We start from the raw sequence: 22,052 nt of genomic DNA, 5'->3' as shown, positions 1-22,052 counted from the left end.
TGACACTTTTACTGTTATCCCAAACAAGCAGGCGGAGGGCATCGCCCCGCCAGGGACCCGCCCCAGATGTAAGGGGCCTATGAGGTTGGCGCACACACATCCGTTGGGTCAGATGCATTCCCAACAAGTGGATAATCCATCTTTAGCACACCTCTCTGTGGACAGTAATCCGCAATCACTCAGATAAAGATGTAATCTTGAGCGAGATCCAAATGGATTTCAGAGATTGTCAGTTTCATCATGTTAGCCTCTTTTCAACCCCCAAAAAAGAAAAAAGCCATCCGCAATGTCCGCAGTGAACCTTGCCCTTTTCGGATGTTAGTTCTCTTGCACACAAGATTGTACATTTTCCCGCTTACCTTTGATTTGTGTCCTGTAATGAAGGACGCAAAACAGAAATAGACATGCACATCCATTCATCCATTTTCAGTACCGCTTCTCATTGGCGTCGCAGGTGATCTGGAGCCTCGCCCATCTGAATTCAGGCAAGGGGAATATTTTTATATAGCACATTTCATACACAAGCCAACTCAATGTGCTTCACACAACCAAAAGCACCTAATAACATTGACAAGCAGAAGACATTCAAAGGCCAAGCAAAGAGAACAAAAGTAGCTTACTAGAATTACAAAAATACATTTCCTGATTGTATTCGGGACCCAAACCATTCAGTGGACCAGTAGTAGAATCTTAAAATCTATTCTACAATTTACTGGGAGACAGTCACTCAGGTATACAATTGCTGAAACAGTATATACCCGTGAAGCAACCATATACCGGTACCTTTATTCAAAATTGTTTACCATATGTTAACACTTACTAATTCCAGCAATAACTACAAAAGTGCCGCAAGGTGACAGTATCGCTGTCCACCACGTCTATCAGTCATCTTCAAAACAGGAGTAGTTTTCCTTAATTTTTTTTTAAGTCAAATTGAACAGTTGAAGAAATGAATTCATTTGACAATATATTTATCTATCCGTTTTCTCTCGCACGATTGAGCGGGTTACGACATGGACTGTTCGCCAACAAATACTTATATACATTCTGAGTTTTGCGAAAAAAATGAAATCGAGCAACTTGGAGGTTTGACCAGCATCACAGAATGATTGTGTTGGACAGTATGGACTGTGTAGGCGGAACAAGCATGCAGCTCGCAGTTACAGGCGGCAAAAAGGGCAAAGCTCTCCGAAACAAGCTCCTCTAATGCATGTACTTAACTTCACTTAATTTGCGTTAACTCCCGGCATTCAGCGTGGCTAATGACTGCAAGTGAGTGAAATGTCATTACCTTGCTCTGCCCGCCTGACATGAAAATGGCAGCTGCTGGGACTTATAGGCACAGATTTGGGGGCTCAGCCCGGGCGCTCTAATGCATGAGGTATTACAAAGGATAATTACACAGGTCATATTTGTGTAGCGCGTGCGCAGTATGGATATGTGTGTAAGTTTAAATGTGGTTTTGTGCAGTGTGCCCTCGAGGAGGCGGTTTTAACGGTGAAGCCACATAAATGCCATTTGTGGTTCAGTACGTACCTCGGTTTGTAAATGTTTATCTTTTGCTTAAACAGGAACACATTTAATGACACGTAAAATTAAACAGCAACAGCTAGAATCATTTTTATGAAAGTGCAATGTTAATACTTTTTTTTTTTTAAAGAAATGAAGGATGCAAACAGTCACGGTTCAAATGTGATGAAAACATTTTTAATGGCATTTGCTCATGCTTTGGATTGAAGAGCCTCTGGATAGGTTGTTTAATTGAAGCTCGACGTTGTGTTTATACTTCACTACTTTGGTGGTGGGGGTAGGGGGGGCAATCATGGCTAGCCACGACAGCTACTTTCCAGAAGCTGCTTGTTTACAGACTAGGTGCTTTGGGGAAAGTCCAGAGTGGTCCTCACGCTTTGCTCACGCTACATACGAAATAATAAGTCATGCAATTGCCAACCTCACATTTTTAACCCATTCAGGGACAACGGTTACTACAGTGGACATCTTACCATGTTATCCGGTTACATGGGTGCATGAAAGGGTGAAACACGCTAATACCAATCCATCAAGCATGTGTGTGGGTATATATATATATATATATTTTTTATTTTTTTTTACCCGCATCATAATTTTCTGTTAAAAGTGATAAGGCTACATTCACACTATGTTCCCCAGCAGGCATAGTCACCCTGAGCAAAATGGAGTATATGCAACTATGGCTGTCAACATGTGACAGGACAAGACGACCAAGGGGGATGTGGGTGCAGCAACTACTTTTTACAGGCCAGACGCGGTCCTCGGGCACCTGCGCTCCACAATTGATCTCCCTTTTGTATACAGTATCTGTCAGAGTTTTAACATTAAAATAAAATTAGCCCGAAGACGGTGAATAATTCATGGGTGCCGAGTGAACACAGATGCACTGTTCTCCCCTCCCGCCTTTCTCTGCAGTTCGACCACATGGTTCATAGTTGATTTAATGGGATGGAATGTGACAGGTTATGTTTTCATCCGCCTGATATGGAGCCGGGCTGAGGCAAGAGAGTGGAGAGGGATAGAGGCCTGCGCTGATATGATCTGGATTCATAATTAGACATGTTTGTGCTCGTCGTGAATCAGTTGTAGAAGATGCACTTGCCAACCCCCACCAATACACACACACACACAAACACAGAAGAAAGAACACATGCTTCGTATGGGGTCCATTACTGCTGGTCCACTGACTTCCTACATTTGCTGTGTGTGTGTGTGCATCCACAGCACCATTAGTCCAAGACTCTGTGAATAATTGCTGAATGGACCATGTTTTCACCGCTATCTACTCAGGGTGCAGTGTTGGGGCGGTGTGGGGGTTGGGGGGGTTGTGGTTGACATTACAGATATGACGACATTGATTGATGTTTTATTCTGAAGATAACAGCAAGCACATTGCTTGGAGCGGCTTGAATCTCGACACACATTACATATTTATCAGCCTGTATTAACTTTAAATGTAGTGTGTGGTTGGAAGTCACAATTACGCTAACAACAAGCTTTAAATAGAAAGGACTCTTGCAGATGCTGGTCATCAGCACAATAGGAATCATTTTTCTTCAGAAGGTGCATATCGTGCTTGTTTGATTTTCATCCCCTGTTTCGTTTTATTTTTCCTGTGAGGTTCCCAGGAATAAAGAGGGGAAAATATAGATACAAGTCATGGATGGAAGGACACAATTAAGATTTGCGAATGAGGGATGATTTTTTTTTCAACTTGTGCGGCATTTGTCACAAAAGCAGGTGGTGTGTATATAAAAAAAAAGAGTATCTCCGAACAGATCCATCTTTTTGTTCCTAATAATTCTCATATCTCATAATTAAAGCAGCTATAGTTAAATAAATAGCAACAATCATTTCTAACAAATGATGCACTGGAAGGGATTATAGTCTACGATAGATGTTGTCGGCTAACCCTAACAACGTCTTTAGTTGTTATGCATTATTTTCCTGCACAAAAATAGAAATTGCTTTTTTTCTGAAGATGACCACAAAAAAAAAACAGTCATATACTTTTAAGCACAATGGAGAAAAACAACAACAATTTAATCTCCTTAACGCCAGATGATTGTCTTTCTTTGTCTTGATATCGTGGCCATTTAGTAGATCACTTTATGATCCTCCTTTTGAGGTTAAAGTCACTTTCATTTTATGGAAATAGAATTCTTTTTTTTTTTTTGCAAAAAACAACAACAAGGATTAAGAATACAACATTAATATTCTTGGCATGTCAGTTTTGAGGTCAAATCAGCACATTACAGCCAAGTCTTGAATATCTTGATGTACTCTCTTACATATTAAGAATGCTATGTTGATAAATTATTCAGGATAAGAATGTGGAATTGTAAATGCGAAGAGGGTGTGCGCCTTTCATTGTTACAACCAAATGAATCATATTTGATGCTGCTTAACTGAGCATGCCTTTGTCTTTATAACCAGATGTTAATTTTGTGTATTAACAGTAAAATTGGCATGACTTATTTATCCATCCAGCCATTTTTTATGGCACTTATCCTCGTTGGGGTTACAGGTGAGCTGGACCATTTGTTTTTGTGATTTTGGAATTCTGTGAAAACCAAGCAAGCACGTGGAGAATAAAATTACACAAAGGAAGTCCAAAGTCAAGATTCAAACATGGAACCTCCTAACTGTGAGACAGACATGCTGACCACTAGGGCAACGTGCTGCCATGGGTGAGTTACATTGCTTCTATTTTGTTCAGATGAGCAGGTGCATCTTGTAGAAGTGATGGAGACTCAACATTAAAGACTTAACACAAATCTATGTTCCAGTTATTTATAGTGTTTATTTCTTTGTAATATAATGGACATTATATAATCAATATAAAAACATATTCAAGCATAAAGTTGAAACACAAGATAACCGAAACTAGATCACACGTGCTCACCATACGTCACTATGCTGCACCAAACGTTTTTTACCCCTGAAAATGATGTTAAATGAAAATCTGTGTGTTTAGCTCTGCCTGTGAAATAACTATCGTTAACATTCCTATCCTGTCAACACTTAAGAGCTTTGTCATAAATTCTTGGAGTCTATGTTTTGCTGATGCAAGGAAGGTGGTCGTATTAGAGGCGTGGTTATATGCGCTCACGTCCAATCAGAAAGCTAGCATCTTCCTTTCCTTCACGCTCATTGGCCCATAGCTTGTGTTGGGCATTATTGTCGGTGTTGCTTGGCTTTGTAGCATTCGGCTAGCAGCTAATGCTCACGATTTTCGCAATTTTGTCGACGTTATCATCAAATCAGCCGAATACAACAAAGTTTCGCTTTGGTGGAGGATTACTGGGTTCACGGTAAGCTTAGAAAGTACCAGCGACATTGTAACTCGCCGTATTGTCGCAATGTATGTCAGGAACGTCAAGCTATTGCTCAGCCTTTCGTGGAGACTGGCGAACAATACAGACTAGGAAAGCACAAAGGGTATTGATATCAAGTGGTTTGTATTTTAAAGTCGACTTTGTGTAATTGCTCGTTTCCAAACGTTGCTTGGACAAGTTAGCGCATCCCGTGCTGCCTGTGTGTTGTGGTTAAGCAATTCCGTAGCTGTTGCTATACAGATTACAGCAGTTTTCCAACCCCGAGTGAGCCAAAGCACATTATACATAAGAAAATCGGACAGCACGCCAAGCAAAAAGCAACATGTGCTTTAAAAAAGCATGAATACAGAGGTTAATTTTATCCTATGCCATGTGACTCGTGGAAGAGCATTTACATTGTTCTTCCTGTTCACTATACGTTACTCGCATTGACAGATCAGCCATTCAATTAAAACTTGTATTTAACCAGAAAATAAAAAGCCTTTTAGACCAAGGACGCTTTTTTTATGAAGGGCCATTATGGACATAATTCACCATCAGCTGTCACACTTGAGACTGATTTCATTTCAATGTCACTTATTACCCCACAGTGACACATTTTGTACATACGTTTTGAGCTGCAGTAAGTACTGCTCTACCACTGCCAAGTACTACAGCAATTAGAATGGAAAAAAAATATTTCACATGTCAAGATTTGTGCCACAATGTCACCCTGGAATATGTAATGTGTGGACAGTCCTTAATACAGACGGTAAGAGAAATACAGCTGTTAGCACCATTAGTGCATGTACTAAATTTGAAGTGTCAAAAAATGCAGCCGCAATCTTTATTCAGTCTCCAAAATTTTCCTACACATGATCACTAATGTAGCTATGATGCGGAGTATGAGCATGTAAGAATTGATGAATATTGAACATCTGGCAAACTTTCAACTGCTCGCTTCAAGTAAAGTACGGTAGATCATGTTGGTGTTAATGATGTCTCGCCAACATTTACTTGCTTTCAATGGTACAGTGCGGTTGCTCAACTTGGCAAGGGTTTCATGACTCACGATGAGTGTGTTGCTCAGCTTTACTTTGTATTTTCTTCAGTGGTAGTGTTGATGGAGTTGCAAAGTTGTTTGTGGAACAGAAGTGTCAGTGATCATTTTTAGTCACATTTGCACAATGTTATTTTGACAATGTCAGTCTTGTCAAAACCTAAATCAGTTCCGGGCTTGGGACGTGGACTTAAGTCTTGCTGTTAAATTACTTACTGAGATGGGGTACTTCTCTAAATTTGAAGCAAAAGTTCCTTTTCCTCGAATGAGTCACGAGTCTGAATCCTCACCGCTGATTTGCAGAATGAAGACTTATCACTTTGTCTTCTTTTGACCATCTATGCACACTGATTCGCAGAATGAGGATCACCTCCTCCAGGCCTTTTTTTTTTCTTGGAGAATCGTATATCCCACTTCAGGAGTCGTCTCACTTCATTACTTTGGCTGGAGGAGGACTGCAAAATCAGCTACATACGTCAAATGGCTGTATGACTGACGGGACCTTCTGTTGGTACTGATGAACAAGTGTAAATGCCCACCTCTGCAAATCGTCACATCATACAAACTAGAAGCGACTTTTGAATTAAAATCACCCATTTTAACTCAATGAGCAAAATCATTATTGTAAGACAGTGATCAAGAATTGTATGATTATTGATTATTACGTGTATATATAATATACATTATGTCACCAAGTTACGGTTCTGCTTGAGTGAGACTACTTCAAGGCTTTTGGGCATCCCCTTATTTTGAAATGGGAAAGTAAGAAGTTCTTGCTCAAAGTTATATGTAAACCTTATACGCATAACACAATGAAATGCGTTCACAAATCATACAAAAATGCGCCCATAAAGTACACTCAAATCTTTCCACACATCCTTATGAAAGGCTCTCATGCACACTATTTTTTTTTTGGAACATTTGTTAAATTAATTTATTAAGACATTATTTTGATAGATGTATAGATTGGTAGATAAGCCATGAAAATCAAAAGACGACCTTGAAAAAAAATCATCCCAAATTTAATCACAATCACTGTATTGAGGGGAGAAAAAAATCACAATTACAATATTTTTCAAATTTGTTCCGCCGTAGTTATAAATACGCTTAAAGTGTGTGGTAGTGAATCTACAAAAGGTGTTTTTTCTAATAAACATGGTCCAACTATAGTGCAGATTTTGACCTATTGAAAGTGGGTCAGGAAAGTACCCCCTGCGATAAATAGGGGCTCACTGTACATTCACATGATACTGACCTATGGATTTCTGTGTCCTTTGCGTCATTAAAGGTGGGATTCATCACCGCTTCCCAACATGGACATGATGACTGGAAATGCTTCTTCAGCTGCCTGGAGATGACCTGCCACCCTTTTGGGAATGGTCAGAATGGGGCCAGATGTGCCCCTTCTCAATGAGTACAAGCAGGAGTTCTTCTGGAAGCGCTTCCCCCAAACGGTGTTGGGGGGTCCGCGCTTCAAATTGGGCTACTGCGCTCCACCGTACGTCTATGTCAATCAGGCCGTGCTTTTCCTGACGCCATGGCTTTTCGGGGGCGTCAGCACGCTCCTCTGCCAGTTGCAGCTTCTCCAGGAGCTGCACGCCGCCATGCTTTCCGGTGCGCTGATGTTTGCGGCAGCGGCCGCCGTCCAGGCAGTGGCGTTGTATGCTGGGCGACGGAGCGGTGCCGTGGAACGGCTCGGAGCACCCAACACCCTCGTGGATGAAGAGGAAGTGGAGTTCACTCACTGCGTCAGCCCAGAGACGGTCCGATTCATCGCTCCCGGGAAGATATTTGGGCTGAATGTTGTGATTCATACGGTACTGGCTGGACTTCTCTGTGCTTTCGGGACATGGTATGTGCTACTTGGCAGACTGACCGCTCTGTACGGTAGCATAAGTGTCTCCCTGGTCGTTTTTGTCCTAAGTTGGGTGACTGTGTGCATTGCGGAGTATTCCCTGGTTGTGAATACGGCCACAGAGACTGCTACTTTCCAGGCGCAGGACACTTATGAGATTACCCCACTCACTCGACCGATCTACATTTTCATTTTCATTGTTGTGGACTTGACTGATAGGTAAGTAAGTCGTAACGAGCTAAAGTCGCTCAAGTCCATTGGTGACATTTTGCTGTACTCGATCATTTTTAGGTTCTCTGGCCCAGTTCCGGAGCTCCAACTTGCCAGCCAGGTTCTTCATGTGCTTTTCCTCTTCCTACCTCTGCTGTGGGCACTGGGAATACTACCTCCCCTCGATGCCTTGTTCCTCTGGGGCATGGAGCAGGTGCTTGTGTTTGGATTAGGAGGCTCCCCCATGTCCAGTAACTTCAGGTTTGTGTTGAAAAAATGAACCACAGTGGAGTGAACTCCAATTTAGCGTCAGGGATAGATTTTAGACCCCATAAGATGGTAAAATCCATTATATACAGTACATATTGTATTTTAAAAGAAAAAAGGTTTTGCCCACTTTCGACACATTTAATCCCATTGAAAGACACTGAACACGTTTTTTTAATTTGTCACTCCCAAGTAATAATTATTAAATATTAATAACACAGACCCCCGCCCCCCATTCAGCCCTATATCATCCGCGATCGACTTGGGACCAGCCCGGGCTACCGATCGATCGCGATCAACTGGTTGGTCACCCCTACTCTAGGTGGTACCACAAGATAAATTTCAGTACCTTCACTTAACTTGTGCACGTGTGTTTTTGTGCCCTCCCTCATCATAGGTTGCTTTTGATGTTTGGCGTTTCTGCTGGCGTCGCTGTGTGCAATTACTTTATCTCATCAACACTGGGAGTCGTCCTCTTCTCCACCGCCACGGGATTCCTGCTGAGCCTGGACCTCAGCCAAGTTGGCGCCCTCTGCAATGCTCCCAAGGCCCACTGCAAGGACTACGGCCCGCGCAGAGGCAGGTCGCCGCCGCCGCCTCTTTCCAACACCTTTGGCTGGAATCTGGGCTGCAGGGAGGTGATGATGTATGCGTGCCTGTTGTTGGCGGCACTGGCAGAAGCTGGCCTGTTGCATCACTTCCACAGTTCAGCTCAGTCCCACAGTTTGGTCAGGGGACCCCAGGCTCCTGTCAGCTACCTCCTCTTGGTCCTCTTCTCCCTCTGCTGGCTTCTCAGAGAGATCCAGGGGGCCTATGTGTGTGCCGGCTTATTCCTCAATCCGGTGTACCCTAAAGGCATGTCCAGTGTGCAGACCTTCGAACAGAAGAACAGAGGCTTATTCATTGCAGCAGCCATCAGAAGAGTCCTTCTTTATCTTGGTGAGATCATGTCTCTTGCATCTATTGTCCTTCAGAGCAAAGCTCGGGAATTAATGACGCTTTTCTGTGTGTAACCGTTTATATGTGTGCGTTCCCAGTGTCTCCGTTTGCATTGATTGCTTTCCTGTCTATGGACAAATCCCTGCAGCAGCTCCATGGGGTTCCTCTCAGTGTGGGATTCGCACGAGCTTTCAGAGTGGTAGGCACACAAAAACAAGAGAAATATTTCTTACTTAGGTTGACTTTTTATTCATAATGAGCAGAGATATGTTTTTCAAAGCAAAACTGCGAAGAATTCTGTTTTGGTGTGGTTGTTTCTTTCACCAAAAGCAATTCTTCTTTGCCTTAGTATGTCTGGTCTACATGGTATTTGTTGCATGCTCACTTGCAGGCATGGCAGAGCTCAGAGGATGCTTTATTGCAAATGGTCGTGGTCGTCATCGTGCGTCTTGCAGCTGGAAACAATCGGCTGCCTGGCTGGGACAGCCTCGGCACGGGGGTTCAGCTTCTACTGGTGAGGACAAGTTGTTATTTACAAGCCCAATTCCAATGAAATTGGGACGTTGTGTTACGCATCAATAAAAACACAATACAATAATTTGAAAATCATCTTCTATCTCTATTTAATTGAATACACTAGAAAGACAAGATATGTAATGTTCAAACTACTAACTTTATGTTAATTAGCTGTCATCGAAATTGGGTTTACGCTAAAAATGCTGTCAGCGACTCAGAATCAGTGCATACCGCCGGTGATCATGTGATCTCCATAGGTCGGCCTTCTGATGGATCGACTCACCCAGTTCCTGGCCAAGTTAAAGTTCACCCTCACCGTGTTGGTGACATCTTGGACTGAGAAGAAGCAGCGGCGTCAGTCGGCCGGAACCCTCCTTGCGCTCAACGCCTCCCTCTGCCCGCTTCTGTTGGCTGTGGTGACCCTGTCTGCCCTGCTCTCTGCCCCCTTGCTCCCCCTCTTCACGCTACCCATCTTCCTGGTGGGCTTCCCCAGGCCTCAGCGCAGTTGGCCGGGGCCCGTCGGTACTGCCTGTCCGTGCCCAGACTCCATCTTCTACCAGCAGATGAGTGGAAGTCTTGCCTCTGCCCTGAGGACGGCCTTTGCAAGAGGGTCGCTGGGTTAGTAATGCATGCCTCCTATCCTAATTTAAAGGAGGGGGGGGGGGGGGGGGACATTCATCCATTATCCGGACTGCTGATGCTCACCAGGGTCGCATCCAGTGAATTATTCATCGTTGGCATTTGCTCAGTGAGTGCTACAAAATGTTCATTGGCAACACATTAGCTCAAACTGATTTGACTGCCAATTATTAGTTATTGTCATTTAGAATACAGTTTATCAATCCAAAATCAAGTGCCCAGGACAAATGCTACTTCTTTCCAAGGCTTAAAAGCTTTAGGCATTAGCAAACGAGTTTGGACATGCAGTCTGATTACTTGAGTCATTTAAAATGAATATTGGGAGCATTCAAGACATCAGTCACAAAAGGTACACTTGCACAATCAAATGAAATACCTGTACACTGATTTGCCATATGTGAAGGTATTTAAAAATATTTTGGCTACCTTATTTGGTCCACAAGTGGGGCACAGCAGACTGTTGCGAATTTCTGCACCACAGCAAACTACCCAACATCCCCTCACACTCACATTCGCACCTATGCATTTATAGACAAGGGTGCACATAAAGGTTTTGGCATTGGTCTCAGATGAGCACCGGCTGTTATTTGGTGCTCACTACAATCTGCTATTGAAAATTCAAGGACAAGCAAAGAGACGAAAACCATTTCTAACAATCTATATTGGATTTAGCGTGCAAGTTTCTGTTCTAGTTTGGTTTTGGTTCCCTGCTTCTGTCAATGGTTGTGCTCATTGTCTTGTAGGTTCTTTAGCACCAGGCTCTCACTTTCTTGGCCGCTTTCAGGACCGCATGGTTTGGATCATGATTTTGGAGAGAGGATACGGCTACTGCACCGTCAATATTAAGGTACATTTTCTGCTTGTTTGAGTGTCAGTCATACAGTTCATATCATTAAGTCTAGAATGATTTATATTTGTGTCTTAATACGCCAACACAATGAATCGCTCAAATTAAAGTGTAGCCCTTCAAGTTGAATTTTAAGCGCTTTCTAAAAAAAAAAAAAAAAAACATTTAGGAATTGCTGCCATAATGATATTCTACCTCCATTTTCAAGGGTGCAAAAGTATTTGAACAAGGTGACATAATTGAAAATGTAGCCATTTTTAATACCACAACGTTTTCAATGGTTATTGAGGACTTGAAGTCCTTGGATTTCACTAAATTCCAAACTTTCTTTCTAGAAAGAAAAACTTTGCCTCCCTTTCCTTGAAGTCACTGTCAGAAGCCAAAGAAATTGAATATTCTTCGATGACCAAATCAGGGGCCTGATCTTGCTTTTTACTCGTGTTTGAAGCAAACAACAAAATAACCACATGCTGTATTTTTTTCCCAGTGCCAAGGGTTGTCTTGCATGAAAAAAAGTACCATTCGTGGATGGCACAAAACTGTAAAACTGGAACATTAACTACAAGATACACATTTTTTTCTCAAAATGTCCACAAAAAACAAGTCACTCAAATTTTTGATCTGATTGAAGCACTGTCCTGCATACCATTTGTGAAAATCCACAATATAATGACAATTTAAATCTGTTTTTTAAATAGTTCTACTCCTGTCACTTGCTTTGCAACACATTGTAAACAAAATTGAACACAAAAAAAATGCAAGCATAAAATGTATAGCAAATCAATACATTTGCTATACATTTTATACAGCACAAACGCTGCTATATAAAAGCAAAATTCTCCAAATCAATTTTTATCCAAATGATTGTAGACCTAACTGTGGCTTTGACCCCCCCCCCCCCCCCCCCCCCCCTCCTCAGGGTTTGGAGCTACAGGAGACATCTTGCCACACGGTAGAAGCACGTAGGGTGGATGAGGTTTTCGAGGCTGCTTTCGAGCGGCCGGAGCGTCTTGGTTTGACTCAAGGGTTGAACCTACACTGGGCCAACGCTCTCACACCTTGCACAGCGCTGGCGGTGCGCGTCTACTCGGACGCCCGCAACGTCCTCTCAGGCATCATTGACTCTCACGACAACCTGAGGAAGCTTCAGGATGACTTTCTGAAAGCCTTGGTGTGGTTGCTCCTGCGTTATTGTGTCAAGAAGCATAAAGGCTCTATGTGGAGCTGTGAAGACGGGGCGGGAATCGGGGGCCGAAAGTCGCAATCTTCCCAGCAGGCGCAGACTGCATGCAACCAACCGCCTGAGGCTATCGTGGTGGAATCCAAAGTATCTTCCCTTAGATTCAGACAGGACAGCTCTAGCATGACATCCTTTGGAGACTGGTCAGACGAGGATGATCTTTTTGGACCTCAACCAGCCAGGCGGACGGTTGCCTTGGTGACGGCAGAGGCCCAGTCTGGACACACGGTGCTGCAGATGGGAGCCTCTCTTCCAGGGTCTGTCGAGATGGACAGTCTGTTTGAAAACATGGCCCTCTCGGCCCTGCAGCCATTACAGCCTTTGGGACTGGGCATCGGGATGCCAGCGGTCGACAAAGGTCATAACACGGAGATCTTCAAAGAGAGTCCCGGCTCGCTCCACCAGCTGACGTTCAGCTGCCCTCAGTCCGAGGTGTTCAACCTACCGACGGGATGGAGGACGGCGCCGATGTTGGCGAGCAGGCTGCTGCAACTCAGGCCGTTATTCCCCGAGGACTGGTTCAGGTTTGCCCTGAGCAGGTTTGGACCGGTCTTGCAGAGCGACACTTCCGAGGACATGACCAAAGCTCTAAAGGAAGACGAAACCTTGAAGAACCTCCACGCTCAGGTGGCGCTCTCGTGTCTGGTGTCGCTCGGCGCCGAGTCGGCCTTCACCAGTCCCAGTTATATCTACAGGCTCTACTGTGGAGACGTGCCATGGTCAGAGGGCCTCGAATGGCTCTCCTCCAGCAAAGAACTTTATCAGCTCGCTCTCAGGGCTTTCAGGTAAAAGCTTCCTATATTGCTTTTTTTTAAGCTATACATTTTATGGAGTTTTCCCAAAATGAACCCTTGTTTAGGGGGAAAGGTTCCAGAACCACCTACAATAGCTGAACAGAAAGTCTACTACACTGTAGAACAGGGGTCACCAACCTTTTAGAAACTGAAAGGTACTTATTTGGTGCTTAAAAATGGATGGATGGATATTGTTAAGGGCAAGTGTGATCCAGACTATTCAAATAATATATTTGCTGAAATGACCTTTATATGTTACTATGAATAATTCATAATATTAATTTATGCAAAGACACTGATCATGTTCATAATTTCTCACAATAATTAGGAAACCGATGTTCCATTTTTCGAAATACCAGTAAACTAGTCATGTGGTGTTTGGGACTGGGGTGTGGGTGGGTGGACGGGGGCAACCTAGTACCCACAGGCTCCACATTCGTGAATCTTATGTAGAGAGTGAGACCATAAACTTTTTGTTCTAGTCTTTACATGCACACTTGAAACACATTTAAAGTCATTCAATTACACTTATATTTTTGAAAAGTTTTTAAATGTATTTCTTTGCACCAAGTGTGCTTGCTTCAAACGGTTTGTCACTCGTAGTTTACTGTAAAACTAACACTCAAAATGAGAATTAAAAATGAGGAATGAAAGAGGCACACCAACATACTGTAGAGACAGTAAACTGCACAGTATTTTCTATTTATGTTTGCTATTTTTGTGAATGTTCAAAGTGTTTCTGCGAAGTGCAGTGGTTTGAAGCATGTGAGCGTGGTATTTTGTGGGATTTTCAGGGTGCATCTGGACTGTATCGCCTGGTTACTCTGTATGTACAGTATTTCTTTTGCTATTTATGCTCTAACGTGACAAAGCAGCTGCCATCCTTCTGTTGTATGGTTTGCGTCAGGTTTAGTTTTAAGCTCCTGTTCGATCAAGCCAGCCTTGGGCCGATGGAGTCCCCCGAGGAGATGTTCAGTACTTTGGAGGAATATGAAAGGGACTGGTACATTGGATTGGTGTCCGAGAAAGGCTGGCATGACAGCGTCCTTCAGGAGAAGCCATTCCTCTTCTCTTTAGGTCATGACCTCTCCATGGTAAGCACTCTTAACGTTTCCAGCATGATGCCATACAGATCAGTAGTTGTGATAGTTGTCATCCGCAGGGTACGTACACTGGGCGAGTGCTGTCCTTGCAGGAGCAGTTAGTGCAGGTGGGCCGACTGAATGGCGAAGGGGTGCGAGGCCAGTGGGCCAACCTGTCTTGGGAGCTCCTGTATGCCACTAACGACGATGAGGAGCGTTACAGCATCCAGGCCCACCCCTTCATGTTAAGGAACCTGACTGTCCAGGCGGCAGACCCCCCTCTGGGGTATCCCATTTACTCATCAGCACCCCTTCACTTCCCCTGCCTCTGACCACTGAGGTGAGGAGCGCTTTTTTTTTCTTACTCCACCACAAGGTTTCAAGTTTTACCAATGAGGATGAAAGAATAGACAACAGGGATCTTTTCCCTAGAATGATGGAATGTTGACAACCTTTTTATGCATATATCATGGTGCTTTAGTGCATTACCACAGAGAAATACACATCAAGCTGGGAAATGCACATTTGTACTGACACAAGCCAGTTTAGATGGATACATGAATCACGATACAGTACACTGAAAATCATGATTGGAGGTTAAATTTAAACTCACAGTGGTTTGGGAGTTGATGATTTTAAAGCTTTTTTTTATTTGTTACAATATTTAAATAATGACCCAACCTTTCTGCTAAAAAGGGAAACAATACAATTATTGTCAATATATCAAGAATAATGTGCCTTGGGTGTGTCATGCTGTATGCTTTCAGTGCAATTTGTTTACAGTTCACTTGTTTACAACTTTTAAAATAATTGTTCAACAATGATCATAGTATTGTACATATTGCTCATTTTATATGTATATCTGTATATAATAAAATGACTTGTAAGAAGCTGATATTTCACTTTGCACCAAACAAGTTTTGTAAAGTTAAAAAAAAAAAAAAGTAGAATCTGAAGTCATTGGTTCAGAAACCATTTTTATAAGGTCTTGGGCTTGGTAAAGTAGGCGGAGTCTGCATCCTAGAGAAAAAAAATTCCAATGAGCAAATTTGTCAACATACATGATGTCCCCCAAAATATTTTCACTACAGCATTTAAAACTGACCATGGCATGTATATTTTGTTTGGTATAATTCTGGGTAAAATAAATAAATTATCTCTAATTAATTATTTTAAACAGCAAAAAAAAAAGTATTCTATATTAAACAAAATAAATAAATAGTACATTGTGCTGCATTGTGCCATAAGCCTGAATAGGTTCAACTTGGAGAAATGTGATGTTTGGGCATGGCCCTCAGCTGTTCCTGCCCAGCAGAGGCCACTAAACACTCTTGTCAATCACTCAGCATTGGTGGGTTGTGTGTGCGTAGTTGGTGAGATTTCATCTACTTTTTTTTTTTTTTTTTTTTTTAATAGAATTAGCAAGGTCACAAACGGCTCAGGTCCCCCATCTGACAGCTCAGAATTTGTTCACGGCATGAAAAATTCTCCATTCATGGTTGTGCTAATGCAAGGTCAGCCGTACAGACTGTGGAGCAGTGCACAGTAGCAGCATGCTGATCCTTTCACGTCAAGGTCTTTTCACACAAGTAAACAGACTCAACATTGGAGTTTGAGGTGTACGCGAGGGAAGAGCAGAACGGCTGCCTCTTTTTGAAGGGAGATGTTTCACAGAATTGAAGTTCAGAGATTTGCAAAATACAGAAAAAATATATGAACCCTTTGGAATAACCTGGATTTTTGTATACATTGGTCATAAAATGTGTTCTGATTTTCATGTAAGTCACACCAATGGACAAACGCAGTCTGCTTGATGTTCTCATGTTGTTGTTGTTGTTTTTAAATCAAACACAATGTAAACAGTCACAGTGCGGGGTGGAAAATATATGTGATCACTTAGGGTAGTTTGGAATCAGAAGTCAGCAACGAGGAGTCCAATCAATGAGATGAGATTGAAAATATTGGGTGAAGCTGCCCTGCTGCATATAAAACACGCCAGTTTGGAGTTTGCTATTCACAAGACGCATTGTCTGATGTGAACCTTGCCTCGCACAAAAGAGCTCTCTAAATGGAAAAAGTTCAGCACTGTTGCTACTCTAACTAGGAGTGGGCGTCCTGTAAAGATGACTGCAAGAGATCAGCAGAATTCTCATTGAGGTAAAGAAGAATCCGAAAGTGTCAGCTAAAGATTGACAAAAATCTCTGGCACATGCCAACATCTCTGTGGACGAATATACAATACGCAACGGAATGGCACTGTTCAAAACAAAACACTGAAGAAGAATGGAATTCGTGGGAGGTCACTATGGAGGAAGCCACTGCTGTCCAAAAGAAACAAGTTTACAAAAAACTGCATGTTCCACAGCACTACTAGCAAAATATTCTGAGGAGAGGTGAAAGATGAGTTGTTTGGAAGGAACACACAAATTTATGTGTCGAGAAAAAAAAAAAAACAGCACACCAACATCAAACCTTCATCCAAACTGTGAACTTTGGTGGAGGGGGCATCATGGTTTGGGGCTGCTTGGCTACCTCAAGGCCTGGACATATTGCTATTATCGAAGGAAAAATGAATTCCCAAGTTTAGCAAGACATTTTACAGAAGAACTTAAGGCTATCTGTCCACCAATTGAAGCTCAACAGAAGATGGGTGATGAGCAACAGGACAATAACCAAAAGCAAAGAAGTAAATCTACAATAGCATGGCGTCAACAGAAGAAAATACGCCTTCTGGAGTGGCCCAGTCAGAGTCCTGACCTCAACCCTCTAGACATGCTGTGGCATGACCTCAACGGAGTGATTCACACCAGTCATCACAAGAACATAGCTGAACTGAAACAAAAGAAGAATGGTCCAAAATTCTTCCTGACCATTGTGCAGGTCTGATCTGCAACTACAGGAAACGTTTGGGTTGAGGTTATTGCTGTCAAAGGTGTGTCAACCAGTTATTAAATCCTAGGGTTCACTTTTTCCACCACGCACGGTGAATGTTTACATGGTGTGTTCAATAAAAACACACTCTAACATATTGTTTGTGTGATATGAGGTCAAGCAAACTGTGTTTGTCTGTTGTTGAGACTTAGATGAAGATCAGACCACATTTTACAACCAATTTACCGGTACGCAAAATCCAGGAAATTCCAAAGGGTTCACATACCGGTACTTACTTTCCTTGCAATTGTATTTATGCCGGAGTTTATGCAAGTTGCTAAAGTGGCTGCTGGGTTGGATCAAGGACTTGCCCTACAACTAAACCAGCTAGATTGAAAAAGGGACATATGTTCCACGTGTTATTTATAGATACTTACCACACCAGATTTGAAATTATGCACCCTTTTCTTGCTTAGGAGGTTTGTGATGAACCAAGCAAATGTGGGGGTGTACTGCCAGGCATAGTAGAAAGCCAGGAAGGGTTGCTGCGCAATCCACATTTCCTTGACGCCGTTGGCAATCCCCACCAGTATTAAAGATGCACAGCGGCTAGTGGGCATCTTGTGTCCCTGGTAACCAGCTGAAGCCACAGGCTGAAGAATGAATACCAGTTAGTAGAATCAAAACATTGCCAAAAAATGTTGGATTTCTGATACTTTTTTTTTTTACCTTGTGCAGATCTTCAGTGAAGGCATTTTGTGCTATGAATGATTGCACAGGCCCTGGACACACTGTGCTGATGAGTATATTTGGATAGTCATAGAGCTCGGTCCGAAGGGAATTAAAAAAGCCCTGGGGAAAGAGAGTTAGATAACATTTAATCAACCGGCAGGTATCTACATTGTTCAAAGCAGTTGAATGAGCCATTCTACTCTGACATTTACTGTACTTCCTCATTCAGCGGCCTGCAAATAGTGCAAGGCGTTTATTTGAGAGATGTCCAATGCAAATTTCTTTCGACAGCCCTTAATCACAAAAAAGTCTCAAAGGAGCTTCACAAGCCCGCAGTTGACTCATATTAACATCCCCTTAAGACCAAACAAAAATTTTTTTTAACCCATTACTGGAAAAAAATACAAAGCATTTGGCTGTATATGAGCAAATAAACGCTTGAAACGCCACATGCCTGAAACACTAAGACCTCGTTGTGCTGCTTTTGTCAGTCGTCACATCAAGAAATACAAGGAAACCAGTTCCATTATCAGCAAAAAATTGAAACAGCACTTCTACTTTTATCAGATTTTTTTTTTACCTTGTACTATTATTATTTGTATCCGAGTACAGCGCATGAACACTTTTGCCTCCACTGTGTGCATTAGCATGAGCGCTTTGGTGACCCTCAGACAACATTTACTTCTCCATGGCACGAAACAGGTAAGTCTGTATTTACAAGCATTGTTTCAGTTAAAACGTGACCCGTACTGTGATATCTCTGTTCAACTTGGAACTCACTGCACGGCATACCTGCGAAGCAGGGCTGATGTGTATTTTGCCTCTGAAGAATATTTATTCAGGTCGATGACATAACATGCCGACAAATTGGTTCACAGCTAAACTATTAGAACCACAATTGGATAGAATTTACATTTCATTTCTGCACATGTGTAAACATCACCTGAAGAGCATGTTTGCTGGCAGCGTATCCTGTCGCCAGGGGCGCCCCGGCAAGGCCTAGCACGCTGCTGACTGTCACGATGCTGCCGGTGCCGCGCTGCGTCATGTGAGGCAGCACCTGCTTGGTGAGTGACACGGTGCCCAGGAAGTTGAGCTCCATCAAAGCTTGGTACACATCAACGCTTGTGTCCAAGAACAAAGATCGCTGGCTTCGGCCTCCGTTGTTTACCAGGATGTCAATCTGGAAGATGAGTGTACTGTATAGACAACTGGGACAAGGCATCTTTACATGTTAGGGAATTAAATTAAATTTAAGCTAAATAGTTAGAAAATTCACAGTGTACTTCATGAGGCTGTTATAAGAGGGTGACCATTTGACTCCGGAAGAGATCATTTTAGCAATTCTTTCCTCTTGGAAAAAAAGGACTGTCGTAGACTTGTGAGATTACAATGAAGCATACTAATGCACGTTTCATTATGATAAAACAAAAATGGTGGTCTTACATGTCCAAAGTACTCAATTGCAGCTTGGGTTTTGGCCTCATGAGTTGTCCTCTCCAACAAATCCAGCGGAAGAACAAGAATATCCTCATCCTTCAGACTCGAGGATTCTGGAAGTGTACACAAATATGGAAACCAGTGACAAGGACAAAGAATGTATAAAAATTCAACTAAAGTCAAACAAACCATTAGGGCTGCTGCAGCTATTGAAATATTTTGGGATTCGGATAGCCTAAGGAAAATTCTAATTTTACACACACACACACACACACCGTATATGAATGTTGTCAACCGATTACTATTTTTTAACTAATTGCACAATTTTCCATAAGTAATTGTGATTAATCGCATTTTTCTACTGTAACTACTTTCTATGAAGCCTGTATCACATATTGAATCAAATCTTGGAATAAATATAAAATCATCAAATAGAATATTTAAAAGGCCCCGTGGCAATAACTTGAGCAGGGTATTTTGCTCTGAGATATGCAACTGATATGGTATTTGAATTTGGATTTACAAAAATGTGGATCCTTGAGGTTTGTTAGACAAAAAAGTAAAAGTAAAGCTATTAAAAATCTGTTTGTCCATCTCCTCTACGTTTGGCTGCACATGTGAGCAGAGGTTACCGGCCGAATCATATCGACGTAACTGTCATCTCACCTAAGCATTGGCGTTTCACCCTCCTCAGCTCATCCTCACGGCGGGCAGACAAAATGAGGCGCGAGGCACACCGAGCCAGCTGGTAGGCCAGCTCCTCTCCGATGCCACTGGATGCTCCGGTGACCCACACCACCTGACCCTTCAACTTCACCTCTGATTTGTCAAAACGAATACAAAACTTCAAGGACTACATCTTTTAGTGGGCAGCATGGTACAAGTGGTTAGTACGTCTGACTCAAGAATGCAAAGGTTTGTGGTTCGAGTCTCTGCTCTGGCCTTTCCTGTGTGTTCATTCTCAAACCGAAGAAACGTGAGGAGAGCGTGCTAACCACTGGAGCTTTTTCTCCCCAGCAACATTTATATAAATTGCACTACCATGCATAGTTTTACAGCTCAGTCGCAGGAGAGCCTAACGTAAGCAATGACCACATGGGATCACGGAGGTTGTGTAAGGATTCATCAAAGCAATTTAGTGCCAAGTTACGCAGTCTCGACATTTTATTATACACACATGCTAACAGTAACACCCGTCAAACAATGCAACTGTTTGCCTGGTGTCCTCACCTGATTTGCGTCCGAGCAGACTTGCCCACAGCAACGTGAAATCTGCATCGGTGAAAAAGAATGCCAGCAAGTGAATGAATATATAAAGTAATATTAAGTAGTACAGCATAGCTACAACACAGAAATCCATAGCTCCAGATGTGCTCGATGTACAGTTGATAAAGAGAGCGTTGTTTTAGGTGTTCGGTCACTCGGACTGCTTGCAAAATAAGTTTCCAAATCAACCCAGTGGGGGAACTTTGTGTCACTTCCGGTTGGGAACTGTTGTTGCATTCGATTGTGGCAAGTCGTAGTTTTTCGACTTCCGACTAGGAAATATGCACCTGAATGCCCCTTTGAACTAGGCGGTCCGAGTTTCGAAGTTGGAAAAAAAGGACCGAGAAGTCACCTACATATTCATATGTGACGTCACTCAACAGTGGCGACGCCATGAAGAAACCGACCGTGAAGAGCAAATACATAATTTACACGATTAGAAACGTAAATTGAGTTTTATTTATTTTCCATAACATTAATTTAGTGAATCGGAATAACATCACGTTACACAACATAATTTGTACTGACTGCATGAAGAAATGGCGTTATCTCCCTGCATTATTTGGTGAAAGGAATTAAATTCTTTTAGGATATTTCTTTTAATCAATTAAATAAATTATGAAGAAGGTTTGCTGGAGGCCAAAATATGTTGTCATGATCCAGAACAACAAACAATTCGTCGAAATCAGACATACAGTATTTGTTATTTACATTCGTCTGAAACGCTTTGAGGTTGGAATTTTGGACAATCTGAGTGAACATTGAACGTTCAACATTGGCTCTTGCGAGTCAGTGTGCTAAGTGACTGGGAATGAGTTTTGGCCGAGAGCATCTTGTTTCCTTCCTTCCTTTTTCATACATCATTTTTTTGTTTCTATCTTCCCCCTTTTATTGTTGCTTTCATATACTGTATATTTGTTTCATTCATTCCATCCATCCATTTTCTAATCCGCTTATCCTCACAAGGGTCGACGGCATGCTGGAGGCAGCTGTCTTCGGGCAGTGCATGTGTAGGTTTTCTCTGGGTTCCCCAGTTTCCTCCCACGTTCCAAAAACATGCATGGCAGATTGATTGGGCACTCCAAATTGTCCCTAGGTGTGATTGTGAGCGCAAATAGTTGTTTGTCTATGTGTGCCCTTCCTACATCCTTGTTTCCATCATTCTTTCCGTGCTTCCTCTTTCTTTCTTCTGGTCCATCCCAGAACATCCTAGTTCATTCCTTCAGTCCACTTTCCCTCCGTTCATTATTTCCTGTCTTCCCTCCATACCTCTTTCCTTCCTTTCTTTAATACATCCTCGTTTGCTACCTTGCTTGCTTCCTCCTCGTTCATTCAAGCTTCTTTGTGTCATTCATATCTTCTGTGCTTCCAGCCTTTCTTCCTTCTGTTCCTTACACTTCTTTCCTTCTTGGGTCCTTCCATTCATATAAGCACCGTACCTCTCTCC

The 22,052-nt window shown here is 42.5% G+C and overlaps 2 protein-coding genes across 2 annotated transcripts; one reads left to right on the top strand and one right to left on the bottom strand.

Annotated features, from left to right (window-relative positions):
* The first annotated feature begins 4,710 nt into the window (after nt 1-4,710).
* pcnx4 (pecanex 4) lies at nt 4,711-15,191 on the top strand. The gene is made up of 11 exons (XM_086127585.1): nt 4,711-4,844; nt 7,196-7,981; nt 8,054-8,233; nt 8,637-9,178; nt 9,277-9,377; nt 9,570-9,692; nt 9,952-10,312; nt 11,077-11,180; nt 12,100-13,205; nt 14,122-14,308; nt 14,377-15,191. The coding sequence occupies exons 2-11, from the start codon at nt 7,284-7,286 to the stop codon at nt 14,626-14,628; spliced, it is 3,654 nt and encodes a 1,217-aa protein (XP_085983711.1). The 5' UTR covers nt 4,711-4,844; nt 7,196-7,283; the 3' UTR covers nt 14,629-15,191.
* Nucleotides 14,736-20,881, bottom strand: dhrs7 (dehydrogenase/reductase (SDR family) member 7). Its single transcript, XM_086127586.1, has 7 exons — nt 20,570-20,881; nt 20,006-20,158; nt 19,346-19,452; nt 18,843-19,082; nt 17,897-18,019; nt 17,605-17,820; nt 14,736-15,316 (listed from the first exon to the last, which is right to left on the bottom strand). Exons 1-7 carry the CDS (start codon nt 20,697-20,699, stop codon nt 15,275-15,277), a joined length of 1,011 nt encoding a protein of 336 aa, XP_085983712.1. The 5' UTR covers nt 20,700-20,881; the 3' UTR covers nt 14,736-15,274.
* Between the last annotated feature and the right edge of the window lie 1,171 nt (nt 20,882-22,052).

Source organism: Hippocampus guttulatus, chromosome 13, assembly GCF_054856545.1.
Source record: "Hippocampus guttulatus isolate MCC_2025c chromosome 13, RoL_Hgut_1.0, whole genome shotgun sequence".
Taxonomy (NCBI): Eukaryota; Metazoa; Chordata; class Actinopteri; order Syngnathiformes; family Syngnathidae; genus Hippocampus; species Hippocampus guttulatus.
This window is presented reverse-complemented; position numbering and strand designations above follow the sequence as displayed.